Source organism: Varanus komodoensis, unplaced genomic scaffold (assembly GCF_004798865.1).
Source record: "Varanus komodoensis strain SLA01 unplaced genomic scaffold, ASM479886v1 scaffold23, whole genome shotgun sequence".
Lineage (NCBI taxonomy): Eukaryota > Metazoa > Chordata > Lepidosauria > Squamata > Varanidae > Varanus > Varanus komodoensis.
In genome coordinates, this window is record NW_025335627.1 from 16,783,240 (window position 1) to 16,799,459 (window position 16,220).

The following is a 16,220-nucleotide window of genomic DNA, read 5'->3' on the forward strand; positions in this document are numbered from 1 at the left end:
GGGAAAAGCCACACCAAACACACAGATGCAGTGTGGGGATTCATTCACAGCTTAAATGAACGGAGTGTCTTGATTATACAGAGGGCTGCATCAAAGTCCACATGCAAGCAGTCTCCCAGTGATTTTTCTCTGCAACCTGTAACTTTCCTGGCTCTCCCTTCTGAACAATAAGGAACTTGATCTCAGTTCTGCTGGGGGGATGGGAAGGAATGAGCTTGAACTTCTCAACAGCGCTCAAGTGGGGAGCAAATAGGCACTGCAGGTAATAATAATAATTAATCAACATCATCAAGATCCCCCTGCCACACACACTGCAAATAAAACCTTTGAGTGTTCACAACAGTCTAGATACATTGCTGAAGTAATCCTTGGAACAACTATGCCAAGGTGGTCAGTGATGTGGGCTGAGGCTGATTGGAGCTGCTTGTCTGCCTGAGGCTGAGCTCACCTGCTGCAGGCCTTATGCTGCCACGGACTGCTACATACTACAAGTGCTCCAGCACTGCAGACAAATCACCCCAGCTATCATAAGGTTCTGCCAAAGTGTCCCCTTAAGACTCAGTTAAGTCCTTCAAGACATGGAAACAACTCTCAAGACAGCTACAGGAAGAGTCTCCACATGGCCCAGCCTCAGTAAGTGGGCACCTGCTTGCTGGGCCTGGTGTTCCACCTTAGCCAGATACTGGCAACCAATAGTGTCTGGCTGGGTAGCTGCTGCTTCTTGCTTTCTCCATTGTTGGAAGTGTGGCAGCTGCTGTACTTCAAAATGAAAGAAAAAACAGCCCAGTGGTGCTGCTGCAGGGGCTGGCAGGGGCTGGCCAGGCCATGGAGTGTCTGGCCAGGTGCAGCTGCTTGTGGCATGGTCTTCAGTGACACAGCAATGGCTGGAGCACCTGTTCTGGTGGTGTGGCAAGAACTCAGGCTACTTGGTAGCGATGGTACTTTGCTGGGGTGGAAGGAGGGGGACAATGTACCAATTGCTAGTTGTAAATCTGTAGTTTAAAGTCTGAGTCCATCAGTTAAGTAGTAGACCTTTAAGTTTCAAAGGTCTAATTTGTAGAAAGCCTTACAGGAGGGGTCTCAAACTCGCGGCCCACGGGCCAATTGCCGCCCGTGGGACGATATTTTGTGGCCCCCACTTAATATCAAAGTTTAGTGATAGTGCAGCCCACACATTTTTCTCACATGCACCTGCGTGAGTCGTTACCCTGGGCGCAATGTTCCCTCTAAGCCAGGGGTCTCAAACTTGCGGCCCGCGGGCCAATTGCCAGGATGGACAGGGGCCCTGTGGCTTTCAAAGCGCTGGTGGCGCCCGGGCCAGCCGCGGGATGAGCAGCCCACCACCGCCGTGGTGGTGGAATACTTGATGTGGCCCAGCCTCACCCAGCCTCTACTTCCAGCGGCCCCCAGGTGAGTTTGAGACCCCTGCTCTAAGCTGCACGCCGGGATGGGCGGGGCACGGGGGAGGGGCCCTGTGGCCTTCAAAGCACCAGCGGCGCCCAGGCCGGCCTCCGGGAGCAACGCGGGATGAGCGGCCCACCACCACCACGGTGGAGGAATACTTGATGCGGCCCAGCCTCACCCAGACTCTACTTCCAGCGGCCCCCAGGTAAGTTGAGTTTGAGACCCCTGCCTTACAGTAAGATATTTTGTTTGCTTCCTGTTCACTTTGATGCAACCTTCTCCTATTCTCCACACTCAGATATCTTTAGAATGACACTTCCTTTAATTCTGAATACCTACTTTCAAAGTTATGAACCAAGTAAGTTACAGGCTGGCCTCCATTCTTCGGTGTGTATGCCATTTCTACCTTTCCAGGGCCAGGAACAACAAAGTCTGTGGCTCTGTACTGCAAAAGAAGCACAGCAAACAAAATGGCAGCTTTTATCAGAGAAGGGCAATATGTAACCTACAAACATCCCTCTAACATATGTTACTAGAATCATGTAACATGATGAATGGAATCAATTCTCCCCTTTTGTGAGGCAGAAGATGGGATGAATAGCATTTCCTTGAAATTCCTTCTACACAAAGGCCAGTGACCTCAGCTACAGTTTGCACAGATTGTGACATAGCTCAGTCTATTTAATTGTTAACAAAACCCACAATGCAACCTTTCTATTTCAAATAACCGTTTCTAAAATCCCTAAGAAACTTGTTTTATTACAACTAACCCACTGCACTGTAATCTGCTGTCTATTGCAAACATGCTCCAATTGGGCAGGAGGGAACATGTCATCCTCTGGATGTCACTGGACTACAACTCCCATCAGCCATGGTCAGAAAGAGCTGATTGGAGTTGCAGTGCAACAACATCTGCAGGGCTAGATGATCTCCATTCCTGCTCTTGTCCAACAAAATTTGGCATCTAATAAAAGTATCATCCAGCAACACAAAATACTGCTGGGGATACTCACTTGGTCTCCGTAAGCATGACGACCAATGATGATAGGCTTTGTCCATCCAGGGATCAGTCGTGGGATGTTTTTGCAGATGATGGCTTCCCTGAAGACTGTGCCCCCCAGAATATTTCGGATTGTTCCATTGGGAGATTTCCACATCTGCTTCAGCTTGAATTCTTCTACTCTCTTCTCATCAGGTGTGATTGTGGCACATTTGATTCCGACATTGTACTTCCTTATAGCTTCTGCAGCTTCTACAGTGACCTTGTCATTTGTTGCATCACGATTCTCTATGCCTAAGTCATAGCTGCAGAACACAACCCCAAAACATGATCACTTGTAAGGCCTTTATCAGCTCGCCCTAATGATTATTCATATGTGTTTCCCTTGAAGCTCAGGATGGGAAACTTGTTGGGAAATTTATGCCAGGATTAGTGTAATGTGCTTTAATTGGGGCTGCCTTTGAAAATGGTCTGGCCTTTGCAACTAACTCAGAAAAGTGGGCCTCATGAGCATATTAATGCTGCTGGTTATTGATGAAAACTGGGCCCCATGAGCATATTAAGCCAGTCCTTTGCAGGCTATGCTGGCTGCCAGTTGCCGTCTGGGCCAGATTTAAAGTGTTGACCTTAACAATAACAAGCTTGGGACTTGGATATCTGAGGTAATGCCTATTTCAACATGTTCTTCCCCAATCACTGAGGCCTTTGTTGGAGGCCCCTCTCTGAGTTCCTCCCCCTAACAAAGTGAGGGGAGAAATGGCCAGGAGAAGGGTCTTCTCTCTTGTAGTTCCACCTTTGGAACTTGCTTCCTAAAGAGATTCAGCAGGCATTGTTGCCTTTATTCTTTTTGCTGCCAGCTAAAAAACTTGTTATTCTGTAGTTGTTTTGGTGATTAATTTGGTTTTAATATGGTTCATTGAGCTTGCTGCTGCCTCTGAGTGGTTTTTAAATCACCAGACTGTATTTATAAATAATTTTCTTTTAATTTTTTTGTTATTATTAAATTCTGATTTGACTGTTTATAATTTTGATAGTTTTTACTTCTATTGTTTATTGTCTGATTGTTTTAATTGAATTTTATACTTTAATTGGTCTTTTACTGTTGCTTTACCTATTATAAGCTGTCCAGAGAACTTTTTGGCTGTGGGTGTGGCACATAAATGTAATAAATAATAATATCACTTAATGACAGCAAACAGTGGAGACAATTAAAATGACTTCCTCCTAGTTTTAACCAAAGGGCAGCACAAGCAGAAAGGTTGTGCAAGTCACCTCCTTGACAGAGTGTGAACCTCTGATCGTTCGCAAACGTCCAAGGAAGAAAAAAATTGCATTTCTTGAACAGTTACATATAAAAGACTCCAGAAGTGAATTTACTGAACACAGCTTTTGTGAACAGATAGATGGGTGGATGGGCTGTTTCCTATGTGATGGACTCATGTGCAAGAATTCTGTTTTTAGGGAATAAATACAATTATCAATCTAATATTCCCATTCCTATAATAGCACTTTGGCATAGTTTTCCTATCTCTTTGCAGGTAGGAAAGCTGGTTTTTGCCAACTGGTTTTCCACCACCTGGAAACTAAAAACACTCAATTATAGTTTTTGTGGAATCTCCAAATGTATGCAACTGGACAAATACAGGAAAACTCACAAACTAAATGTGGGTCTCTAAAGGACTGGATAAATCTGAAACCTCTCAAGCCAAATGAAACAGTTCTTTTCTGATACTTTCAGAAATGAAAGTGGAGTTGGCGAATATGAAGACCCAGATGATTGACGATCAGAAGACGATAAACCAGAATGAACAAAGAGTTGAATTAATGGAACAAAAATCTCAGAAGCTTGACTACGATAGAGAGACTGGAAATAGAGCACAAGCAATTGTAGGACTCTCTGACCTTTTTGGAACTCGAAAAAGCTTCAAATGTTTTAAGATTACAAAATATTCTGGAAGAAAAGCAGGAAGACATTAAAGAAAAGGTTACCAAACTATTTTCAGAACAACTACCAGATGAAGGAGTTGATTTTGAAAATGAGCTGGATTTGGCGTATAGAGTAAACTCCAATTATGCCAGGTGGAATAACTTCCCAAGAGAAGTCTATGTTAGATTCCTCAAGAGGAATACAAGGGATGAAATTCTAAGGAAGTTAAGAGGTCAAACTGTAAAATTAGAAGGTATAGAGATCATAGTAAAGAAATCCCTTGGAAAATCAGGCAAAGGAGAAAAGAATACCAATTTTTGACAACAAAATTGTTTCAAAGTGGTTAAACTTTAGATGGATAGTTCCAGAAGAAATCATATTTTCTTTTCAATTTAAGAGATTTAGATTGAATTCAATATTAAAAGCCCAATAATTTTTTTAAAAAGTACAGAGCGTTACTGGAGAATGATGATGCCCTGCAACCCACAAGGGATGAAATTTCAGAGAAGGGAGCTGGTCTGGATTCATTAAGCGATGAAGACAATAATTTGAAGGAAATCTGTGAGAATATGGACAAGTGATAGGGATTAAAATTAATAAAAGGAAAACTAAAATACTGGTGAAAAACATGACTCAACTACAAAAGGATGAATTAATGGAACTATCCGGACTTGAAATAGTTAAAAAGGTTCAATATTTGGGAATCTACTTAACTGCTAATGTGCAACTGTAAAGGAAGATAATTATACAAAGCTGTTTAAGGAGGTTAAAAGGGACTTGGAATAATGGAAGGACTTGCATATTACAATGTTGGGAAGAATTGCCACAATAAAAATAAATATACTTCCTAAATTTTGGTTCTTGTTTCAGACCATCCCAATAAAATTAGAGAAGAAATTTTTTCACTTAAATATTTTTATATCTAAATTCATATGACTAAGGAAAAAACTTAGAATTAAACTAAAAATGCTTCAAGAAACAAAAGAAAGGGGTGGCTTTGTATTACCAGACTAAATGATATACTATCAAGCTTGTGTATTAGTATGGATAAGGGAATGAATGGTACTGAAAAATAGGAGACTTTTATATGTGGAAGGACATGATTTACAAGTTGGATGGCATGCTTTTTTGTGGTACGATAAACTAAAGTCACATAAATATTTTGTTAATCATTATGTAAGGAACTCTTTAATTACAATATGGTTAAAATTAAAATCTAAAATTTATAACAACATTCCAGGGTGGGTCTCACCTTTGGAAGCATTTACCCATCCGAATTTGTTAAGTAAGGGAAAAGCTATAAAATATGGGGACATTTTGAGTATGAAAGGGCAACTTAAAACCAAACAAGAATTGCTCCTACAGGGAATAGAATTGCATTGGTGGCCATGGAATCAAATACAATCTAGATTCAAAAAAGATAAATACTTACAGGACTTTTATAAAGAACAGATCCCTTCCAATAAGATGTTATTGACAACAGAAGATAAGCTGATTAAAAAGATGTATAGATTTTTATTGGATATGAAAATGGAATATGAGCAAGTTAGAGACAATGATTAAATGGGTACAGAACTTTGGTTATAATACAGTATTAGAAAAATGGCAGAAATTGTGGAAGAGAAATATAAAATTGACAGTTGCGCCTACATATAAGGAGAATCTGTATAAAATGTTTTATAGATGGTATTTATCTCCAGATAAATTAGCCAAAATGTTTCCAAATATGTCCAATAAATGTTGGAAATGTTTTAATAAACAAGGTACATTTCATCATATGTGGTGGACATGTGATAGAGCTAAGATATTTTGGATTAAGACACATAGTTGGCTTGAATTAATGTTATGTAAATATGTACCTTTTAAACCTGAAATTTTCCTGTTAAGCCTGATACCTGATGATTTTGACAATCTGAGCTTATATTTAGCATTGCATATTATTACAGCAGCTAGAATTGTTTTTGCTCAATATTGGAAGGAAGAAGAGGATTCCTACGGAGGAGATGGGTAGAGAGCTGTTCTCCCCTGCAGAGGAAGGCAAGACGCGCTCCAACAAAGCAAAGCTCAGGGAACCAAGGTTCTCTTTAGATGCCAGGAAGCACTTCCTGACAGTCAGGACCTCCAGGGTGTGGAATGGGCTTCCAGGAGAGCTCGTTGAGGCCCCATCGGTGAGGGTGTTCAAAGTAGGCTGGACATGCACATGGTGGGCATGTCATGAGTGGAGCTGGCTGGAGCTGGGGGTCAGACTAGATGGCCCAGGAGACCCCTTCTGACTCGCTCTGTTCCTAGGTTTCTATAATACTGAAGATATTGGACTACGCAGAGATGGACAGATTGACATTAATAATGAAAAATAAAGAGTCAACGTGTTATGAGGCTTGGAATTTGTTCTATGAGTGGCTGGAAAGGAAGACATGGACTTAAAGTTTAGGATATCTATGTGATCTATGAAACTGTACAGAAGAATCTGATACTTGACCAATTGATATGATGGTTCTTTTTTTTCTCAGTTTTTTTTTAACTGAATAAAATATATTAAAAAAGAGAAACATTTCTGTGTTACAGAGAAAAAAGTCTGATGTCATGGGACTTATCATTACTATGAATGAAATGCTGACTTGTTCATAAGCAAATAGGCAGTCACATCCTTTAGAATTACTGCAGCCTTTTATTTAGGCATGTAATGAGTGGAGCACACTGGAGCCAGGGGTCAGACTAGATGGCCCAGGAGACTCCTTCTGTCTCACTCTGTTTCTATTTAAAGAGATGAAAAAGGGAATGCTTCCACAAGCTATATAGCATCTGGCAAGATAGATAAGCTAAGAGAAAAGGCAAGGAGCTCAGAGGGCCCTTTGTTGTCTTTGCACTGTTTATCTCATTCCCTTTTCACCCTGGGAAAGGTTAATCAGAGATACACAGATATAAAAAAGGTACACAGAGAATCATCTCAGTATCTCAATAGATAACTTCCTGATTCACATGGAAAAAAAACATTTATGATTATCCCCAGAGGTAAAATGAGAACTACCCACAGAACTTAATGGAGAAATCAGGATTTAAATATTGCCGAAATGGAATACCAGTGCGTCCGCTCTACCATTCAAGGTAGCAGCGCCAAAGCTTATAAAATAGCTCTGCTAAAGTAAACAACTAAGCAAGTGCTGTTTCTCCCCCCATACTGCGGTTGGATGGGACTGTGGCTGAGAAAGACAGGCTTATCACTGCTCTGTAGTGTAGTTCACACTAAAAACTACATGTCAGGCTCTGAGTGGTTTAAAACAATTAGCCAATTTTGTTCAGGGGTGTAAGAATCCTACTGCAGGCTGGCTGAAGCCAGAAGAGTAGCTTACAACACCCCTGCCACGTTATTTATTGCTGTTATCCCAAGGTGGCTGAGAGCAGGAAACAACTCTGCAGTGTAGTTCACAATTACTCCTCTGTTGTAGTTTGGGGGACTGTGCTGAGGAGAAGCAGCTTTGTAATGTGGTCCCTTCTTAATATTGCGGGTCCTGTATAGAGCCAAGACCTGCCAGCCAAAAATCCCCCATGCTTCTCCAGTTGCAGCAAAAGGTCTATTTACTTAAATTGTTTCCATTTGATATCTGCCCAGTCCAAATCTAACACACAATTGTGCACAGAAACCTCACAGTAAATGTCCAAAAACTGTTTTGAAAAATTGCACATGAAATGGAACCTAAGCTGGGTTAGGGACTCCTGTCTTTGATAACAATGTTTGTTTTTTCTGCCCTCTCAGCCAGAGAACTCATGCTTAGAAGATACACACTGAACATTTGATTGCAAAACCCCATTTATGTCATAATAAGTAAGAATTAAGTACACTTGGTGATTGCATGAAATTGTGAAATATACTGCATATCAGATTCTATACAGAACAATATATGAACCAACAGTGGCACCTAACTGTTTGCTTTAAGAATTATGATGTATGTCATAATCTGCTGGGATGGGCTTGCTCAGATGCCATTTTTTGGCAGCGTCAGCACTAGGAAAGTGGTACATCTTGTTAGGCAGCTTTGTATTCAGAACAAAATCAAAGTACAAGAGAAGTAGGAGAAAGGTCAAAGATGCCTGGTTCAGAACTTTAAAGAACTGCTGTATTTTTGATAGTGGTAATCTGTCCATGGCCTTGAGAACTTGAGGGATAGAATATCAAGTCAGCTATTGGAGGTCCTCGTGGTTTATTTTTATTTTATTTATTTTATTTATTAGAACATTTCTATGCCGCCCCTTGCCGAAGCCTCGGGGCGGCTTACAACACAATAAAATACAAAAATAACAATATAAAATTAAAATTAACAATATAAAATAAATAAAAAATATAAAAGAAGTCGCCCTGGCCAGATAAATGAGCAAATATTGTTAACAATTAAAATGACGTTTAAATAAAAAGGTCTTCACCTCGCACTGAAAAACAAATAATGACGGCGCCAGGCGGACCTCTCTGGGGAGCGCGTTCCATAGGTTGGGCGCCACCGCAGAGAAAGCCCTCCTCCGAGTACCTACCCTCCTAATTTCTTTCACGGAGGGTTCCTGGAGAAGGGCCTCTCCCGCAGATCTCAAGGGGCGGTTGGGCATATATGGATGTAAGCGCTCCTTCAGGTAACCAGGACCCAACCTGTTTAGGGCTTTATAGGTCATAACCAACACCTTGAATTGGGCCCGGACTTCAATGGAAAGCCAGTGAAGCTGACGGAGGACTGGAGTCATGTGAACATAATGCCCCGTCCCCGTCAGCAACCTGGCAGCTCTATTTTGAACCAATTTATGGAGGTCCTAGGCTAAATGAAGTGGGAAGGAAGTTAAGTAGGGTGCAGTTTTACCACTTGAAAGCCATATAAAAGTGCAGAAAGCATCAAAAGGAAAAGACCATCTTTCCTCTGGGGAGCTATTCAGAACCAAGAAACAGGTCAAAGGGCTGGAAAGAGGACTAATGGACTAAAAACTGACCAGGGCTATGTGGAAGTTGAAGCTGCCCCCACAGTAGCCACTTCTTTTTTCCTGGCAGAATTCCTATGCCATTAAAAGCTTGAGGAGCTACTGGAACAATAAAACCTTACCCTAGCACAGAGATGCAGCAATGCAAAGAGCTGTACCTGTTACATGTCTGACAGTCATAGCATTTTTAAAAGGCATTGGGACACTGACAGAAAAAAATAATGGCAACTCAGTTAATTAATTAGCTCACAAACTGCATAGCAATCTGAAATATAAGAAAATGACAGGGCCTTGTGACAGCACCTGAAAGGATTGTGGCCATGGGCACTGCAAAGAAGAAGAGTCACCAGGTTCCACCTTCTGATCAGTTTAAGCTTACCTGAACCCTGAGATTTTAAGGAGAAGGGTGAGCTTAGAAGCATGTGAATTCCTGTTCTGAGGAACTTTACACAGACCATTTAAAATACTTCAGAAACAATGGCACTTATGATCCAACCTGGTTCCCACTAGATGTTTTGGCCTAAAATTACCAGCCATTCCTGCCTATTGGCCAACTTGCAAGGCTCAGGGACTCACAAAGGCCCACCCATGTTCCACCATTCTTATATCCACCTGGAAGGCTATAGCAGAGTAGGCATGCTCTGTGGCAGCCCATTTTAAAAGACAATTAAAAAAAAAGTCTGCTTTGAGTAGCAATGATCTTTACCCGTCAGCTGCTGCCTTGGGTTCCTCATCAACAAAGTCCTCGCAAAGGCAGTATCTGATTAGTCCAGATCTTTGCTATTCAAAACACAAGTTAAAACAGAGCCTTGTAAAATTATGTGTGGAAGTCCTGCTTGGCTGGCCAAGTGCTGAACATGGAAATTAATCTTGATATCAAGAAAGGGAATGTGTGAGTAGCTACCAAGAGGAAAATATTACCAAAAATAGTTTTTCAGATACAAAAGCTAATATCAGGGAACCACATACTGCTACTACTACTTATTTTTATTTAATTACATTTCTATACTGCCTGTAGCCAAAGCTCTCTGGGTGGTTTACAACAAGTTTTAAAAACAATAAAATACAATAGATAAAACCAATTAGGAAGAATTAAAATTAATTAAAATAACATAAAACATAAAAGACAATTAAAAAGACCAGACTAAGAGTAAAAGGCATCTGGCTGTCAGGCCCCTGAATGACCAGGGAGATCTTCAAAGGCCTCCGCAAAGAGGGCTGTATTGACATGGCACCAAAAAGATGGCAAATTTGGCACCTGGCAGGTCACAGCAGGGAGGTTGTTCAAATGTCCTCATAATACTGAAGATTTGTAAGGTCTCACATACCTGTGGAGATCCAGATCCACATGAGGAAAGATCAGCTTTTCCTTAATCTGATCCCATATTACACGGGTCATTTCATCCCCCTGCATCTCAACAACAGATCCTCCCTGGATTTTTTTAGACATTGTGAACTAAAGGGAAAAAATACAAATACATGCCATACTAAACAAAACAGAATATAACAACATCAAATGGATCTTTTGCTTAATCTTACCCAAGCTGCCAACCTCCAGGTAGGCTGGACTGAAAACTTCCATGATCTCCAGCTAGCAGCAACAATAGCCATGCTGGCAAAGAATCATGGGAGTTTTAGCCAATCCACCTAGAAGACACCAAGTTGTATGAGGAGGAGGAGGAGGAGGAGGAGGAGGAGGAGGAGGAGGAGGAGGAGGAGGCGGCGGCTGGTAGAAGGCTGCTCCAGCAGGTCAAAGTGACACTTTGCTATCCACATTCTCAGGGCCAAAGTGCATGATAAGTTCAATAAGAAGTATGTGACTTTGTTTCTTTTTGTTTGTGTCTACAAGTAAGCATGCAAGGCCCTGGTCTGGTTTGAACTACCATGCATGGGTGGGGAAGGACCTTCCCTTCCCAGCTGCTCCCCCTCCCCCAGAAAAAAAAAGGCTCTGGCAATGGCAAATGAAGCACAGATGTTACTTGTTCATGCAAGTAGACAACTTTTCTGAGACATGAGGGCTCCTGAAAATATAATACACAATCCTTGGTAATTGCTTTGCAAAATTATGAGTTCCATAAGTACTGCAAAACCAAAGGTACCACTAGTATAGATGGTTTATTACTCTTCCATACTACCTGAGGCACTAGGAAGGAGTCCTCCCATATATTAGCTTTCTGAAATGACAATCCTCATTTTCAGAAACACACGGAAGTGAGAGAGTGAGTGAAAGAGCAAGCTCCTAAATGCACCTTGATCTTTGTCAACAAAAGCACTGCTTGAAAACATTCCAGGACTTACTTATAATCCCTGCAGGTTTTTGGCTACTCCTGTAAGTTGTGAAACAGCAGTGAGTTGGTGTGTGTGTGTGTGTGTTTCTTTTTTGCAATTGGGACATTGACAATGACATTTCACAAAGATTCACAGAGTTACTTTACCTTGTGACCAGTCCCAACCTGATTCTGCACACATGCATGTGGAAAAATGGATGCATTAGTTGGCCTTCACACAATACAGCTTCAGCTAAACTTCTCAAAAGAAATGATCACTGCTAGGGAAAGTTTAGTCAGGAATCACCATCAGCTGCCCACATATATGCCAGTTCATGGTTTTACTTCTCCCATTTTAAAGCCTTGATGGCTGTATTTACAAATATCTTATATTTGTTCACAAAGAGGGGAAAGCAATAGTATGAACTGACCCCAAATGATCAGAAGGTATGTTATTGCTTTTATTATTACCTTTACATCCCACCATCTTTCCTCTAGCAAGGAACTCAAGGTGGTTCTCCTTCTCTCCATTTTATCCTCACAGCAACAACCTTGTGGGGTAGGTTAGGCTCAGAGTCAGTGACTGGCCCAAAGTCACCCAGTGAACTTCATGGTAAGTCAGGGACTAGAACCTTGATCTCCCAACTTCCAGGCCATTATGCCAAACTTGCTGGCAAATTCAGGGCCATACATTGCATAGAAGTTATGCATATATAATCAGTTTCTGGGATTTTTGGTCATAATATGTCTTGGTCCAAAAAGCAAAGATCAAACAGAATCATAAGCAGCTTCAGTACAACTTTGGGGGGTACATAGAATGGGAAGGGCTTATTCTTACTGATTCACTTGAAGCCATTCTGGGTAGTATAGAAAATAAATAAATAAGTTCTTATCATGATTATTAGGAGAGGGAAGTTACATGTTCTTTCCAACTCCAACCTGAGGCAGTCCAGGTTCCACTGAACAGAGTTTACCTCATACATTTCTGTATCACTATATATGTGAAGATTAAAAAATTAGAAAAGGCAGAAAAGCACAGGAAGTGAGGAAACTGTCTTACATTGAGTCAGATCATCAGTTCATCTAGTCCTATATTGTCAGCACTGGCTGGCAGCAGCCTCACAGGATTTCAGGTGAATTCCCCCACCCCTGGCCCTGCTCCTACTTGGAGGAGCTGAGGATTGAACATGGGGCATTCTAATCAGCATGCAAAACATACGCTCCACTACTCAGCTACAGCCCCTCTGCCTTGAGCATTAAACCATAAAACATAAAAAGTGGCAAAGAACAATTCAAAGGCAGAGGCTGCAATAATCAAGATGACTGACAGAATATGTGTTAGCCTGCAGCCTAAAAGATAACAGAGCTGGCACCAGGCAAACATCCTTAGGGAAGGCATCCCACCACTGTGGAAGCACAGCCCCAAAGACGCACTCACTGAAGCACACCTTCTTCTGGCAGAGGTAGTGGTTGTGGCAGGTGCTGGCTAAATATCCTAACATCCAGGCCAAGTTGCCATGGGAGGAGATGCTCCTTCTATGTACTCTGCACACAGAAATCCACTGCCACAGCCACCCTTCCAGGGCTCCTGGCAATGCATGAGCACTCCACCTGCTCTTCTTGACAACCAGTCACGATGACTCAGGCATTTCACTTGTTTAGAAATGGGCCCCTTTCTTGAGAATTCAGTTACTGCAATACATATATGCAGCAGTGGATGAAGGAGAGGGCACACACTGCATTCGGATAATGTAAAAGGAGCTCCTATGGACTGCAGAATGTACATCAGTACGACTACAGCCTTGATCACTGTGATTACTCGTACAAAGAATTCATAAGGCATGGCCTACAGCAGGGGTCCTCAAACTTTTTCAATAGGGGGCCAGTTGAAAGGTGCCGACGATGAGCGCAGGCCGCCAAGGCGGTGCAGGCGGGAGACATGGGCCGGGGCGGGAGCATGCGTGCGTGGAGAGGCAGGGGCAGGCACATGCAGAGATCCTTTTCTCTGAGCGAGTCCAAAACAATCTCCTTGTGAGCAAGCCGCCACACGGCGAGGCGCCAGCTTGCTTGCAAGGAGATTGGTTTGGACTCGTTCGGAGAAAAGGATCTCCTTGCGAGCAAGCTGCCGTCGGGCACACACACATCCAAAAGCAAGTCCAAAGCTATCTCTGCATGAGCCAGCCACTGCTTTGGGGCGCGCATGCACACCCAAAACCTCTATGGTAGGCGGGATAAATGGGCATGGTGGGCCGGATCCAGCCCGCAGGCCGTAGTTTGAGGACCCATGGCCAACAGGCACCTGATGCAAGAATTTCTCTGAAGGACCTGGATGGACGTGTGATATGGAAACTAAACATAGGCAAGTCTATTAACACATACCTTGTTCCCAAACAGTTCTATTTTATTGATACAAATATGATGGTGGAAAATTGGCACACTATGTAAGGGGTAACAATGGACTCTGCCACAGAATTGGCACATTGAAAGTAATGATTTGTTAAAGCATACACTTTTGTGGATAAGAGCCTATTTCATCAGGTACATGATGATTTCATAGGACTCCTTTTCATAGCTGAGGAATACTAAACATAGAACATGGGAATATTCAGTACGCTGAAGTTCGTCCCCTGATCAGGATAGTTTGAGGAAAGGAAACAAGTAGTTGCTTGTTAGCCAGTCACAGTGAGAGTGTCTGCAAAATATTTATGTGATTCTTTTAATGAAAATTCAGCCTGCTGCTAAATGGTCACGATACATTTTGCTTCACAAAGATAACATTCAGGGAAAAACAGGCTAGTTTTGAAAGCAGCAGAGTTTTAGGTGCCTCTCAGGCTCACCCAATTAGGTAAGGAACTGTCAGTACTGTTCTCCTAAGGGTAGAATTCTCTGTATACTTGTACAGATATTACTGGCTGGGGAATGCTGAGAGCTGCAGAACGTTTGCCGTCTAAACACACACAGGAACACACTTGATCAATCTGCTTCAGAGCAATCAAGCAGAGCTTAAAAATCTTGGAAAACATCGGCTTGCTCCTTAGAGATCGTTTTCTCTGAGTGCGTCCAAAACAATCTCCTCAAGAGCAAGCCGCTGCCTCCCCGTGTGGGGGGGGGGCAAGGTGGGAGGCGGTGGGTGCAAGTGATGTGTGGGTATGCACCCAGTGCGTTGAAAACCTTTTGAGGCAGGCAGGATAAATGACCTTGGCAGGCCAGCTCCGGCTCCCGGGCCATATTTTGAGGACCTGTACTCTAAAGCAAACACTTCAAGACAAAAGGCTATTTTAGTTGGGAGGGCAGAGTGATGTTTTTCAACAATGTTTTAATCACACCTTGGCCAAACAAAATTATGGGTCACGCTTTTTCCTATACCCATGCTTTCAAGGCCACTTAGATGGAAGATCACTGACAGCTAACATAGGGCATCCTTGGCATTCGTGCTGTGTCAATTCAATATCCGATAGAAATTTTTAGCAGCTGAATTCACAGCTTAGTTAAAAGCAATACTGACATGAATGAATTTCTGGCACATTTTCCAAGTCATGCTGTTTTATCTTGGATTAATTATTTTCAAATTATCATCAGCCATTGGCTGTTCTGTAAGAAAGAGATCACCACATGCATACAAATACACTGAACTGAAAATAAGGGGGGGAACCGATTGTGTGAAAAAACGGTGAGTATATTACTAAAGCATGTTAGAATGGAAGTTATCTGCGTTAAACAACCCCAATGGATTATATATACATTCTCGACCAATTTTGTCTAGTTGTGAATAGGTTTCATAGCCATTTCGATTTATACAAGTTGGAGGGTGGTGACAAAAGGATATAAAAGGGAAATAGAACTGGGGTAAAATCGTAACAGAAAGAAGCATCTATATACAAAATAAAACAGCCGGCGACTTCTACCTTTCCATTCTTAAATGGCAGAAAAATATCTGTATTAGTCTGTTGCAGCAAAACCCACAAAGAGCCTTTGTCAGTCACCTGAACGTTAAAATATTTTATTATGGTAATAGGGTTGGTGGGCAAAAGCCCACTTCTTTAGACACATAATACGTCTCTTAGCCTTCAAGGTGTCCCAAGACTCTTCGTTGTATTTTGCCAGGGATCTGAAACGGAAAAGCAGGAACCCACCCATAAAATAAGCGCAGCAGATACCGAGGAAAGGAAGGAGAACAAAAGAAGTTGGGAGATCTAGCCGACTCACCTGCCTGGCTAGGTAAAGATCACTAAGCGACTCAGGTGGTCTCCGGTGACAGAACCCGCAGATCTCGGCGGCGCTATTTCTGGTCCCGCTGCTGCTCGCGCGGCAGGTTTCAGAGCCGATCTCGGCAACAGCAGAGAGCACGGCGACACTGCGATTGCTGTCGTTTCCAGTTGCTTTGCAAATTCCTCAAAAAAGGGACTGCTTTAAAAGCAAGACGGCTCAAGCCTCGCCTCCTTCGGCTCATGAGAACAGTCTTCCTAGGGCCCTGCCCGTAGTCCCGCCTTTGCCAACCCCATCTCCCAATTGAGAGGATTGAGAGGAGAAGGGAGGAAACCTCTTCGCCAATGCGCGCTTCCCACGCAGGCTGGCGAGAGAAAGAGAGAGAGGGAGACTGAGGGAGGAAAGCAGGAAAGATTGGAAAGAGCTTCTAGGGTGGGGAGGAAGCGATCTGCCAGTGAAC

The 16,220-nt window shown here is 42.5% G+C and overlaps 1 protein-coding gene across 2 annotated transcripts in view; it reads right to left on the minus strand.

The window, feature by feature from the left end:
- IDH1 (isocitrate dehydrogenase (NADP(+)) 1) overlaps window positions 1-16,220 on the minus strand; it is a 31,723-nt gene extending 15,503 nt beyond the window's left edge. Inside the window, exons 1-4 of one of the 2 annotated variants that reach the window (XM_044431871.1) lie at window positions 15,761-16,220; window positions 10,616-10,743; window positions 2,418-2,709; window positions 1,744-1,849 (exon numbers count right to left, since the gene is read on the minus strand). In XM_044431871.1, the coding sequence (XP_044287806.1) occupies window positions 1,744-1,849; window positions 2,418-2,709; window positions 10,616-10,737 (520 nt within the window). In that variant the 5' untranslated portion in view covers window positions 10,738-10,743; window positions 15,761-16,220. The remainder of the gene's footprint in view (window positions 1-1,743; window positions 1,850-2,417; window positions 2,710-10,615; window positions 10,744-15,760) is intronic. The other variant, XM_044431872.1, reaches the window with a different exon arrangement.